This window comes from Papilio polytes, unplaced genomic scaffold, assembly GCF_000836215.1.
Source record: "Papilio polytes unplaced genomic scaffold, Ppol_1.0 DF824169.1, whole genome shotgun sequence".
Lineage (NCBI taxonomy): Eukaryota > Metazoa > Arthropoda > Insecta > Lepidoptera > Papilionidae > Papilio > Papilio polytes.
The window spans coordinates 5474798-5489783 of NW_013525035.1; the positions used below are offsets into that span (position 1 = coordinate 5474798).

The window sequence follows — 14986 nt, forward strand, 5'->3', positions numbered from 1 at the left end:
CCGCAAGTCAAAATTAGGCCATTAAAAACTCTTCTCATCTTCCATTCATAATGCTACTTTACAATAAAATAAAGAAGCTTAAAGAAATCATATTCCTTGTTTAATCTTGAAACTTTGACTGAAAAATTACAGTATTCTGTGGGTATTTTTATTTCAGAGTTAATTTCTGGAAATGTTACAAATGTTTAAAAATCAAACTAAACTGAGACCTATAAGAATTTAGGCGTTTCAGTCATTACTTAAATACACATAATAGCTATTAAAATACTATTACCTGAAATTCCAAAAATCTCATTGCAAATAATGGAAAATGTAACAAATGTGAAAAAATAGGTTAACCTCTGAGATGCTACTTTGAAAGAATTAATTAACAGATTCGAGTTTCTATTGATTTATTGTACTAGAATAGTTTTGCTGTTTTATAATGAATGCAAAAATTATATTGTAATTTAAGAATGAGAATTTTCAAAGAATTTAAACAGTGTTACCATATATAAAAATGAATAGCAACAGGCTTTGCAAACGCGCAGACTCGAATGGAATCGATGAGCACATCCGTCATCCGCCACCATCCGCCATTTGCGATAGAAAAGCCGAACGCTGTATTGCTGTTCCGCGGCGCGAGTGACGTCGGTTTGATTATGTCGAGTGTATAAATTGTTATTTCAATAAAACTGTGAACAGTGCTTGCATTTGACCGCTTAAAATGATTGTGAGATTACTGAGCCTGTTGTTCGTGGGGATTTTAGCGGTCTCGGTGCAGAATGTCGAAGGCAACAACGACAATGAAGGTACTAAACCTAATTCTTGTTTTTTTTTTACATACTTTTCTTTATTTGTAGATATAAATAATAGTTATATTTGAGATTTATTGGACATTAAATGTATAAGGTTTCTTTTGATTAAACACGAATAATTTAACAACATAAACCTTACAAAATTGACATTTTTGGTATTCATAGGTGTTTATTTTTGGGATATTGTCGCCGGATAAAATTGACCGAAGAGAGGAATATAGTCGGCGGTGCAGTTGTTGATGTGTGGTGGTGGTCGCGACACCAGTGTGGGTGCTGCGAGCTTGAGAACCGGCCCGACGGCTTCTGAGTCGCCCTCTCGTTTCTCGCACACGTTCGCTTCTTGACCTCACTTTGTGGGCGTAATAGGACTCTAGGTTTCACAGCACTAAAAATTTCATCTCCTTAAATAGTCACCAAATTGATTTTTTTTACTGCAGTTTTGTTGTAGTTAGTTGTATATTAGCATGTTTCAATACCTGTAGTTAGAGATTAAAGTTTTTGTTAACTTAACCTAACCATTTTTCTAGATGTTCTCCTATCTTGAAACAGACTGCTAAATTAAGAAGAGAAGTTTTTTCTTACTGTGGTGACGGGGATAAAGAAAATAATAAGAACAGCGAGTCATATAAAATTATATTTTGATAAAAAATAAAATTAATTGAAGTACATATCCATTAATAAAATGCTACTTTTTCTATATAAAATTTTTTGAATTATTTTATTGTATGTTTAACTCTTTTTAATCCTGCTGTACTATGTTTTGCAGATATTTGCTATAACTTTGTACTGTCATAACGCTTGTATCAAATAATGCAGTTGTCATTGGTTTTATTAAATAGTACAATTATCATTGGTATAAATGTTAAGACAGTTACTAACTCCACTGCACTCTACTTTCTTCGACTGGATAGTGTTTACAATTAATATGAGGGTTTGTAGGACCAGGTCTCGTCACCAGGGGCAGGGAGAAGCATTTGTCCCTCACACACTTCTTGTACATTGAAAAAATTAAAATATGTTAATGGAAACTGATCTAGAAGTAGCCACAATCATCAACTGGCAATGCTCATGAAAGGGTCTCTAATAAAATCTCACACTCACTGATTCTAACCTTTTAACTACGCTGAATAATCTAGTGCTATTCATAACCAAGTCTAGGTATTTAGCTTTAGCACATTTTTCAACTCAAGCTATGTAGATTCCAGAAGCTGACATCAATGGCTCCCATGTAAACTGTCCTAAGACACTTTTTCGCGATTCACACCTTGTTATGTTTTTAAATAAACTTTAAAATTTCTGTGACTTTGGTTGTTTGTCTTATTTTCAAGTTTGATATATCGTAATTAATCGATCATTTACGTAAGAGCCATTTTTATTAACAACATTAACATTATGCACTTGAAGTGGTTTAAAAAAATTAGTGTTTGCACCATTACAGGAATATGCCGTCCTCTTCGTGTGGCGTATTTGTTACTTTTTAATTTACTTGATTTTTTGTAAAACAATAGTAAAATGGTATTTTTAGGTTAGAAAAAGATTAACCAATTTAAAACTCTGAAACTAAAATACTTGGACTTACGCTTAATGCAAAGCCTTCGTGGAAATTTTTCCTTATCTCTAGTGTAGTAAATCACTGCTCTATCATTCGCCGCAGAACACAATGACAATATTACAGTCTGCTTCATTATTCCGTGTCCTACTTTCTTCATACAAAATATTCACGTATCGTATATTCACCTTAAACGAAAATAAGATAATCCTTTACGTCATTTAATTGACTCGAGTAACTAAAGTGGAATACTTTAAAACGTTGGCTGTGAACTACAAAGATTTGTATTATTGTATGTTATGAACTCAAAAACTACTGGGGCAATTTTAAATATTCCTTCCCCATTAGAACGCAACATTATCACTGAGTAACATAAGCTATACTAATATTATAAAGAGGAAAGATTTGTATTTTTGTATTCGATTCAAGTAAAAACTACTGGACCGATTTTGAAAATTCTTTCACTATTATAAAGATAGTTTATCTGTGAGTAACATAGCCTAATTTTTTTAATTTCACGCGAAAGAAGTCGCAAGCAACAGCTATATTTAGTATTTTGGAACTAAATTATTATCCTTCACTAGGAGGTAGGTTGACGAGAGTTGAATCAATCAATTTGTTTAAAATGTTTTATCTACTGACAATAGATCTCGTCATTCATCAAAAGTAATCATTACAATTCAAATCACAGACAAATTCATTATTTGCAACAATATGTCGTAAATTATGTATTCAAAGTTTTGGTACGGGTCTAGGACTTCCTTCGCTAAAATTAGGGTTCCTCGACGGATGGCGTGACAGGTAATGCTAAATTAGCATAGCTTTTGGCTAAGGGGTGTGGCTTTTCGTGACTTTTGGATTGGTGATTCATAGTTGCGATTTGATTTATTATGGTACTGTTACGCTATTGCGGTTTGAATTAACTAAGTCCCCTCGGATTCAAAAAATGTAAAAGTAGATTATGTTCTTTTAGGCTATGCTCTACATCTATGCCAAATTTCGTGGAAATCCGTCCTTGTGCTTTGATACTTTATGACAAACATCCTTCTAAACATAAAAACTTTATAATTTCGTTGACTTAGTTTAATATTGTTTTTAATTTGCGAATATACTTTTTAGTGTAAACAGAATCTACGATTGTTTTATTACGTATATCTAAAACAAATCTTCAACAGCTTAAAGATTGGTTCCTAAATCTAGTTTTCTAATATTTGTCTGAATGTTTTGTAATTTTATAGATATTATTGTCAATAGTACACTGAGTAGCATTTTAACATGGCTCGACTTTGGTAAGCGGCGCACGTTTTCTACCGTCTTGTGATTGGTGTATTGTGTGGTCTGTTCCGCGGCCGTGGGAGGTCGCCCTAATCATGTGCTTGTATCGAAACACTTGAAAAATATTCCTATCTCTTTCATTCTGCCAGAAAATTCAGATATTACATTTATTTTATTGATCTTTATAGGTGAGAAAATCGCATAAATAGTCCCCTTTTCTGTACATTACTCAAAAATCTGTGGATCCTTAATGAATATTGAACCCTGATTTAAAATATAAAATGTCTTTGTTTATGTCTTTATTTGGCACAGAGTGTACACTGAGTTGACTATAGAGTTGCCATTGTCTTACGTAACAAAACACATTGAAGTTTTTTTTATAACACAAGTACTTGCGACTTATAGACAGGAAGACGAACACAATAGATATTAGCATATTTCTTTCGTTTGTGATATCATTTACGATTTTTAATAATCGTCTACGAGTGGTATACTGAAGTTTTATGAGAAAAAAACAGATTAAATTAAGAAACTCATAAAATACATTATATACTACATACAAAATACATTACATACTTACATAAACGTGTTATTTGAGTAACAAGGAATAAATGCACAAAAAACTGCAGCTCATTTGACATTTCCGCACTTGTCTGGTTTGAAAGCAGGTGCTCGTTTTTGTCGATCTACCCACTGCCTAAGTGACATACAACATCTGTTCTAAATGGGGGTGTGGCAGACATTATTGATGGGGTGAGCCATGGCTAATGGGGCGGTTTGGTAGTCAATTAGCTACGTTTATTGTTATTTAATGGATATTTTAAAAGATTTGTTTAATTTAATTATTAATAAATAAAATTTAATCGCATTAGTATTATTTCCTTTAAAAAAGTGAATAAAGACGATACTTCTTTTAATTTCCTGTTCAAATTACTTTGAAATACTAACTCGATTACATAGAATGTCTAGTTTGTTGCATTGCCAGATAAGGTGGAGTTGTTATAATGTTTGTCAGACAAGCTGGTAAGTTGATACGTGGATTGCGAAATAACGCGTGATGTCACCTTGTTAGTGCTTTGAAAATGTATGACTATGTACATTAATATAAAAATGATCGTGTTCTTTTCTTTGCGTAATGCAACAGAAAGAGATAAAGACAGTCTTGTCGTTTCCACGTTGATTTACGATATGCAGTTGTAAATCAAAAACAGTTCCTATAATATATAACCTAAAAATAAAAAATTTCACGCCTGGGGATGCAGCATTCAATTATTTTTGTAAATTAACAAAATTGCATTATATAAAGGTACCTTATTTGGTGTTAAGTATTAACTTCTTTCACTCTATGATAAAGACGCTAATTTGATTTCCCTTAGTGCGCGGGTGGCGCGATGACGCCTACGCAAGCCATAAAACACGGTTTCTTATTTGTCAATAACCGACATATCTCTTTCTAATCGAGAAATATCGTATTGACAGTTTTTCATTCAATATTCCGTATGAGCTTGTGGATGTGAAGTCCAAGAATTTATGTTTCTAAGAATTGTATACCATATCATACTTTCATAAAAAAATCATGACATTTAAAAAGCTTTTAAATAAAACTCGAATTATGCTTTCTTGGTTGTGGTTTTGATAAGCAAATGCAGTTATTTACTGGTTAGATTAGCAATATGGCGACTCCGTTGCCCATAGAATGCTCCGCGGTCAGTGTGCGGCGGACTGAGTAAATGTTGCCACATACAACCTACGCGGTCTGCCACTGTCTAATAATTCTTAAGCTTATTGCAATCGTGGTAAATTGTTTTGTTATTCGATTCTGGTCATCCAGATGTTCGAGTTTTCATTTATTTTATTTACTAGATTAAAAATTTATTCAATTATTATTGATATTATCGTGGAAACTTCGTCTTAAATAATCGTATAATGCAGGTGCTGTGGTATCGTACTGCCAGTGTCAATATTAAGAGATATGCTACACTAACAGCGTAATTATGATGTAATAATTATACAAAGATAATTAAAAATACCGATGACCCCGGTTTATATATCACAGAAATGAATATATTTTTAAACAATTAAATGATTTATATTAACTTTTGTTATAATTGCAGTTTTATTTGTAATTTAGTTTCATCTAACTAGCTCACATACGTCAGTTTATAAACACAAACCAACAGACTGAAACGTAACGTTATGAATATAACCTTGGACCGATTCAATGTGTGTTTTAGTTATTTCGTGCTCCAGCGTATAGGCTACTACCATTTGTTCTCGAATATAAACAAAGGCTACTCATAGCTGCGAGAATTTACGACTAATTTCGAGTTTTATGACAAAGTCTAATTGTCTTAAATATATAGGATTTGAAGGATGAATATAATTTAATATAGCAGGCTGTCGTGCAAGTCGCCCACCTGGCGGGGGTCAATGACCCACGACATGCGCTCAGCACCGGCGCCGCTCAGCTATTGTCTGCCGTACAATCGCTACATTGTCCTTCACTGATATGTTAACTACCGCTGCTGGGAGCTTACAACGTACCTTGTCTACGAGAAACTAGCACAGACAAAATAGGATAATTACGGGTCCCTGAACCATAGACAAACAGTACCGCTAAAACTAGTTTTTATTTTTATTTTGGTAAAGCATTGTTTAACAACACTATTTAACATATTGTTAAGCTTATTTTACAAAACACCTTAAAATAATCACAAAATGACTAAAAAAGTGAAACATTGTAATTGCCATACTTGGGATTTGACGTTTCTCTGTTTACGTAAGATATACTCTCGTAGTGATTATTCTGTTATACACTGTAATGTCCTATCATACTGGATAGATTGTTTCGTCCTCGCTTTATAACAAGCGGAGTTGTGGATCATTGAATACGTCTGTTTTGTCGCTCAACTATTCGTGCTATTGTTGAATCACTTATAATACATGTCATCCCTTTTATTGTCTCAGAACAAAACAGAGATAGCATAAGAAATGCTTGTTTTTTTTACCTACATTATTGGCAATATCTTGGTGTTGCCAGTCTGACGTATTTCCGACATTTATGTACGATTACCCAACTATGTTCAACCAGTCGTCACTGTTTTTGGTTCGAAAACATGAGATTCGTTTTCGAACTACATAGTTAAAGTTATAATCCCTTGAAACTTAGGTCAGCCTACCACTAATGAATCACTAAGTAATGATCAAATAAATTGAGACTTCAGCAACCCAGCATTGGTGAATAACGCTAACTGATTAAATGCAAGGTGGTATGTACGCAGGTGCGGACTCGTAGTACATTTGCATACCGCTGCCGACGACATAATTATACTAAAACAACATTATTAATTTCGGCATCGAATTAGTATGTCCGGATATCATGAGACTGTATAATTTATATATGCATTTATTTCAATAAATAATTTGCTGACGTCTACTCAGATTAAGTTATCAAGAAACTGAACATTGCCGTGACCGAAACAATTAACTGAACTCGACAACGTTCCCAAAAATGACACGACCGCCTAATAATTCGTTCGCTCAGACGGAAACAGAGACGTGAAGAATAAAAGAATAATAAAAAAGCGAACAAGAGCAAATAAGCTCAGGAACCGGCCTGGGATCGGCTGTGGCAAACTTTTTCATTTGGCAACTTTGATTGGCGCGCGCGGGCGGCGGGCGCGGAGACGCGGCCGCGGAATACAAAATGGCGACTCTGCAGCGTTTGTTTAGCTTGTTTTTAAATGCATTACAGCTCTATTCAAATTCCTTGCTTCACTCGGCCAAGGGAGGCGCTAATCGAGTTATCTTGCGAGTTTTACCTTTATTATCTTTATGGGAGCGTCACAGTATCCCGTTAATAACATGAAATGTTTTTTAAGTAATTTAATGAGTTTAGGATGAAGAAAAGAATAAAATGTTTGATGAGCTTTTCCTTTATGTTACGATAATTCTTTATGAGTAATTATAATTTAAAATATATAAATTTGTTTCTGTTTATAGAAGAAATAGAGATAAGTGGGAGGTATGGCAACTAATCGTAATGCGTTATCATCTAATCATATTCTTATCAACGTCTGACTGAATTTAGTATATTGGAAAACTATAACATTAATCATTGTTTAACTATTATGGTTTTTGATGGACCTCTTCAATCAAGATATGCGAAGCGACGATTATATCTTGCCAGCCCTTAGAGAGCTTTTATCTATAACTACAATATACTTCTAATGGCTCTAACTACATAACCTCAATGTTCAGGTAATACAATAGCATCGTCATGTACCTAATATATCTTTTACTTATATAATGTTGCCTCACTAAAGGCGTTGCAGATAAATGGCATGTGATGATCGCTTTACTACGCCGATTACTCTAAAATCGCATTGGGTATTGTTGAGATGGATTTACTTCACAAAAGATTTATTCTTGTTAGAGAACAGGCCCTATAACCTACGAACAGTTTTGCGGAATTCCAAGATAAACACACTTGTATAATATATAGCAAACTATTTACTGAAGTATATGAATGAAGTTATATTATAAAAAACGCTCAGGAATACGCTACAAAAACGAAATATACCTTGAATCATGCATCGTGGGTGAGGTTAATTTAATATTGTCCCATATTTTTTAAACGTTCCGTTCCACTCATGAATGATTCACCGCTGAGCGGAGAGGGAGGGGGAATACGTCCCCATAAACCCGCTGGATATTTGCCAATACAATATTTTTTATGCTATGTTTTTCTTTGTGGCAATTAAAACTCTCTATTGATTAGGTTTGATAGTCACTTGAAAAACGTGCAATATTTTAACCTGAATGTATATTTGAATATTGAAGATTGGAATGGACAAGTTTGTTTTAAAAATTCGTGGATATTTTATCAAAAATCTAACAAAATACAACGAGTCAAGAGTATTTTATAAAATTCCTAGATTTCCAACGGTTCTAAATTAAACAGCATGAAGTTAAGTTTTAAAATCTTTTTATAGACTACTCAAACAAAAGCCTTCTACGAACCGCGTCCAAAAATCCACGCCTTACAAAGCGAAGGCTCTAAAGAGAAAACAAACACACGTATCGAGTACCTGCATAGTTCCCAGAATTAACACCGGTCCTACCACAGATATAACTCGAACGAATCTCAATCGAACTCAAAATGTGTAAGCGAGTTTTTTGATTTAAAAATACACTCTGCTACATTTTTTTATCTATAATATTTTATTTATAATTCTGACCATGTTAGATATGACTCTATAGAATTTTCAATATTCCATTTTCGTAATATCAAAATTAATCATTAAAAAGTTACTTCATTACGAGTAACAAAAGCCATAATTATTTTTCATTTTTTTTAATTCCACGTGGACGTCGGGAGTACTGCTTGTATTTTATAAGTAACTTCTAAGTGAATTGGATGAGATACAGATATAATTTAAAAAGCATTTTGTGCGAGTTCCCTTGGTAACGGTAATATTTGAGTGCGGTCTAGACGTTGGCTTTTTATATTATTTAGGGCCGGTCTCGGCGACGGCGGCGTGCCGTAACTTCCCTCCAGCTTCGCCTTTCAAAGACCTGTGAAGGCTTTTCTTATTTAATGAGCGATATTCTAGATTCATCTTCGGATTTCTTTTTCATTCATTGTGTTGCCAAGCTGTTACCATTATATGTTGTTTAGGTTTCTTTGTCTGGGAAAAGTATTTTTAATACATATTTACTTGCAGTTCTATTTTTGTTACATTAAAAGTATCTAAATAGATGTATATATCCGGCATCCTATGTAAATAACATCTAAATTATGTATGTCTATGTTTTATAACTCTGCATTATTAGAGTATTCAATAACAACGTGATTGTGAGTGCAATGACATGAAGTGGCCTTGATTCGCGCCTAGATCTTAACTAACCACTCCAACCACGTGGAACTAAAACAACAAAATTAAGTAACCTATGGGATCTTCCAGATTATTCTCTACGTCTACAAATTTCATAGTAATCCGTTCAGAAGTTTAGGCTACAAACTCTAGCATATATCTAAACTTTGGCATTCTTAATATTAGTAAGATATAAAAGTTGTTTTACCCTGGTAATTAGCGGGTTAGCTTGATTAGTAAGGTCTTTGAGACGTAAGATCTCAACAGATAAAATCAAAAAATTAAATCCTTTTTTATACGTTAAATACGTTATTGATATTTTTTAAAAATTACAAACGACACACTTTTTACATAACAAAGGAAAACGCTCATAAAATGTTTTCGCTGCGCTTTTGTAATCTCTGTACTAATTAGATGCAAACAGTAATGGCACTTATGGTACACACTTAAGGGCGTTACTCGTGTGCTAGTTAAGCCGCAGGGCTGGCACTTTTTACATCGTATTGGAGAATGTAGGTCGAAGGGAATGTGGTTTGCATTTTTAATTTACGCTTGTAATGTATGTACATTTACGTAGTGTCTGATATTGCTTATCAAGGTACAAATACTATTGTATTTTTTTATCTGAGAGGTCAACCCTAGCTATAATAATCGCCAGAAGCAATAAACTATCTTATATTTAAAGTAATTTTACGTAGTACAAAAATTATTATATCGCTTACTTAATACTTTTCTATTGGTTTATTTTAAATCAAATTAAAATCAAACGTATTAATAATTTTATTCAAAATATTGCAAATAAGCAAAAAGTTCGACTTATTGTTCGTTGGTATAAGTATTTTGCATTGTATTTAAATAATTGTGCTGTCATTCGAACACAGATGATTGAATCCGGGTCGTGTTGCACAGAAACAATTTAGTTCCAATCAAAGTGTAATCACTGCCAGCACGGAGCAGGGTGGAGGGTTGGGCAACCCCCCAACTCATTAAGCCGTCCAATCGTTCGGATCTTTCACTTGTCCGCGTTTAATTACACCCGCCAGATTTGTTCTATCGTGCCACAACAAAAGCGAGCAATCTCAGTCAGCCAGTCGGTTAACGGAGCAATTTGTTTGTCCCCCGTTACCATGGTAACCGGATCGATTGTCTTTTACACTTGGTAACACAGGTACGACTAACCTAACCTATAAGATAAGTTACAAGAAAGTCCGATTTCAAAATAAAATATACTCACAAAACGCACTAAAAAGCTACAAAATAACTGTATCTCGTATCTCTTGTTTCCAAAGATCAAGGAGAAATTTTTGACTGTAATTCATATTAGAAAGGTTTCTTTTACTATTTGTAGCAAATTTCTAATTGGATTATAATGGCTAACAATTATGGTGTCACAGCACCAGTTGTCGAACGCCAATTGCATATCTAAAGGTAATTATAATGTCGATAATTATTTGCATCTATGACAAGTAGCATAGAAGATTGAATTTTTCCTAAAACATTGTAAATTAAACCCTATTTTATAAAAGATAGAATACTTATTGGAATGACACGCAACAATGGAATATTTTCTAAATTCAAAATCGTTAAAACCGTTTTGACAAGCGGTTACTTTTTGTTTCTGAACTAGACGGGTATTAAAAACTTGGTGCTAAGTTGGACACGCTGCCACAAAATAACTTTTTGTATAAACTTGTTCAGTAATATTTTCTGAGCTTTTCGAATTAAAAATTAATGGTAGTTTGTTGTTTCAACTTGCGACAATATTGATTTTGTGCTCCATTTGTAAAATGTTTTTCGACTATCGGCTGAATATTCAACCTAACCTTATTCACTTTGTAATCTGTGCTTATAATCTGACAGACGTCTACATGGTATTTAAATGTGTTTTTTTTTAATTTCAGTCCCTCTTTCACATTTTAATGGTATTTATGTATTCAGACTTCAGTTGTTTTATTCGACAAGTTTCGAAAAAAACAACTGAAGTCGAAGAAGTTCGGCAAGACAATCGCAAAAAACTCATCCCATGCCGTCAGTATGGATGGTTCTTTCGTTAATCTAGTTAATAATTATTTGAGCCCTAATGACTGAATATATTTCTAACTAAATTGTAAAAGCTTGTATAAACGTCGAAGTTCAAATAAATCAGAAAGAGCTCTAGTTTTTTCCGCGCCATTTTGTCCGTAGCGCGGAGTGGCGCGGTGTCAGTTTTCGTTAGCGCGAATTCGATTATAAATTGACACGTCATTTGCGAGCAATTAACCAGCAGACGGGCTCAGGTGGAATAGGATTTCTGTTTTTTTAGACAGTTTTTTATTCTGACAGTTTTATCTGACGTAAAATTGGTACTGCAATAATGAACGAATTGTTTTCCGTGTTATCGAATATCGTTTATTTTTACAAGCTTTTTTATTTATAAAAAACATTGAACAAGTTTTGTAATTTTAACATAAAATATACAATTAAATTACGTCTCATTGTCAACACTTAATTTGTTCAGAAAATATTTACATTTCGCTTAATAATAAAAAAAAAAAACATCAAAGAGTATATTTTAAGACGTCATTTAATTATTAAAAAAACTGCTTGGCTGAATGGAGTGGGTGACTTGGACAAAAAATTCTTAAAAAAAAAAGTTTTTATTTTATTTGTTTTGGAGCTGTGAGTCAATCGCAGCGAGCTAATTTAGCGTTTTCGATAAGTGTGCTCCAGTCTGCCGGAGCCTGAGATGGCATATTGATGAGGACAACTTGACTGCGGACTGAGGCTCGAGCACAACTTTGAAACCAGCAACTTCATCGTTTTGTAGTCTATTTAAAGTTTTTAAATTTAGAATTAGAAAAACGCAATAAAAGATATTACTCAAGTTAATTTGATACCCTATTTTTGTTTTAATTCAATCTTACTATCTTACTTCTTACTAATATTATAAATGCGAAAGTTTAGATGGATGGATAGATGGATGGATGGATGTTTGTTAGCGTTTGTAGCCTAAACGGCTGAACGGATCTCCATGAAATTTGGCACAGGTTTAGAGCATAGTCTGGAAGAACACATAGGCTACTTTTTATCCCTGGAATAGTTACGGTTCCCGTGGGATTCATTAATTTAGTTTTTTAATGTTTACTCGATCATTCTTCAACGGTTCAACATATCTTATTGAAATTTGGCACAGATATAAAACAAAGTCTGGAGTACACATGGGATAAGCTTCATCCCCGAGAAATGTCCGGTTCCCGAGGGATACGTAGCTTTTTGTAATTTTTATAGTTTGTATGTTTTCTAATACCACGCGTTCGAAGTCGCGGGCAACAGCTCGTCTGTCATATTTAAAAACAATCGTATTCGTAATACATGATCTTTTTAGAGGACGATCGATTGATTTTTGTATTTCCATTCGAAGTATTAAATATAGATCGATCTATAGTCTATAACCTTTTCTCAGAACATTGTATAACAGGTATTAGTGGAATAAATAGACCAGTAAGTATCGCAGACTGGGATAAAAGCTGAAACTAACAAGCGTACCAGACCTGTACGAACAAAGGTACAGCCGGAGCAAATCTCTTGATCCTGCCACTGTCTTACAAACGCTATTCTTTGTCCTTTACTCTGTTATCTATTTCAAAATACTTATTCTATAGCAGGGAGACAAATTAATATTATTTAACTTAGCGTCATTTTTATGTAAACCAACACTTTATACAAGGAAGCTAAATAACGTCAATCTCTCGTTAAATCTATTGGTAATTTTAATCAATTGTCAAGCAATTTGTTAAATTCACGGCTTTATTGAATAATTCCAGTGTCCATTAGGATGTCTAACACCGTTTAAACGTAAAGATTATTTTGCCGTGACTGGATGGAGGTAAAATCGATCGCTCCTCTAATCAGATCAGGTATCAGAGATCGTTTATTGGATTCAGGTTCAGTCGTAAACATCTTTATTACTAAAGAAGCACAGCTTTATAAACGTTTTTTCTTTATGTTTATTATTTTAGTTGCAACCCACACTACGGTTATTAATATCTGTTGCATTGTGATGTTTATACTGTTACTTTAAATCGTGCTCATTTTGTTTCAGGTAAAGACAGTGATTACGTCTCCGTGTATTTCCAAACGGTAAAAAATGTAAAAGTGCTGTTTCTTTATGAATTTAATCATAATATGTAAGTACTGTTCGATTTTGTACAGTTTAAATAATTCTCTAATACATTGAAATGAAAAAAAATGTATTCCAGTTTCCTTAATATTCTAAATTATATCGAATTCCCTCTTGTCCTTGTGCTTTATATGACAAGTGTGTGTCTATAAAGTTTATTTACCTTTAGCAGAGTCTTACTTATAATTTAGTCAACACGCTGTAGAGGGCGCTAAAACCGCAAACTAGACATTGGCCGCACAGACCCGCGCGTTATTTGTTGAAATTCACAGATAAAATAACATCAGGAATACTTTCTGTCAATGTTGCTATTTTTGTGCCTTTTTGCCGAAAAAAATGAAATAAATTACACAATACTTTAGTATTGATTGTTGGAAAAGCATTTTTGTATTTAGTTTAATACTTTAAATAATAATATTTGCGTCGTAATACCGTTGTATGATTGCTTTTGTTAAAACATATATAATAAAACATACAATCTTTACAATTACAAAATGACATGAGATATTAAAGTTAACAAAACCTACATGCAAATATTATATTCTCAAAGGAGAATATTTTGTCGCAGTAACCCTTTTGCTTGCGGTTTTAGCGCTCGAGTGAGTTGTTTCATTCGAGTCAAATTTATAACGATTGTAACAGAAATTGTGCACATCTCTTGTGTTCACATTCCTTGCGTATGGTATCCTGGTAACATATGTTTAGGATTTTTGTACACATTCATGAATTAAAACAAATTTATAACTAGCTGTTCCCGTGTGGCTTCATCCGTATAAAATTATGATTTTTTTCTTAAATTTTAAATGTTTACAGTTGTCAAATTATCAATAGAAAATGTCAAAATGACATGACATGACAAACCTTAGCTTGCTTCCTTGATGTTAGCAGCAACTTATGGTCTCTTCCCCACATTATAGTTTTATCCAAAATATTTATCCCGTAAGTTTAATGGCGTGGAAATATATAGCCCAAAGCGTAACCTGAGTGTAGAATTTTTTATTAAAAAAAAAGAATTATTCAGAAATATGCTGTAATTGCTGCCATCTTACGCAACAAAGAAGTGTGTGTTTACGATTTATTATAATAGTATACAGTCTGCCTCATATTTTGTGGAAATAATGAAAATCTGGTACTTAGCTTCAGGTTGTTTAATAATGTTACATTTTGGTTGTATTAAGAATAATTTGATTAGCGCGAGATTTGACGCACGACCGCGCATAGACGAGGTGCAAGAGAGTGAGCACAGAGTACTTTGTAACATACTGAAATAGAGACCAATCTTCGGCCTAAAATTGGGTAACACGAAGAAAAGCGCCATCTGTATTTCATA

General features: G+C 33.5%; 1 protein-coding gene across 1 annotated transcript in view; it reads left to right on the forward strand.

Moving 5' to 3' along the window:
* Nucleotides 1-547: 547 nt before the first annotated feature.
* LOC106111296 (calsyntenin-1) overlaps nucleotides 548-14986 on the forward strand; it is a gene marked incomplete at its 3' end in the record, with an annotated part of 89323 nt that continues 74884 nt past the window's right edge. Inside the window, exon 1 of the mRNA XM_013293321.1 lies at nucleotides 548-791. Within this exon, the coding sequence (XP_013148775.1) occupies nucleotides 707-791 (85 nt within the window). The remainder of the gene's footprint in view (nucleotides 792-14986) is intronic.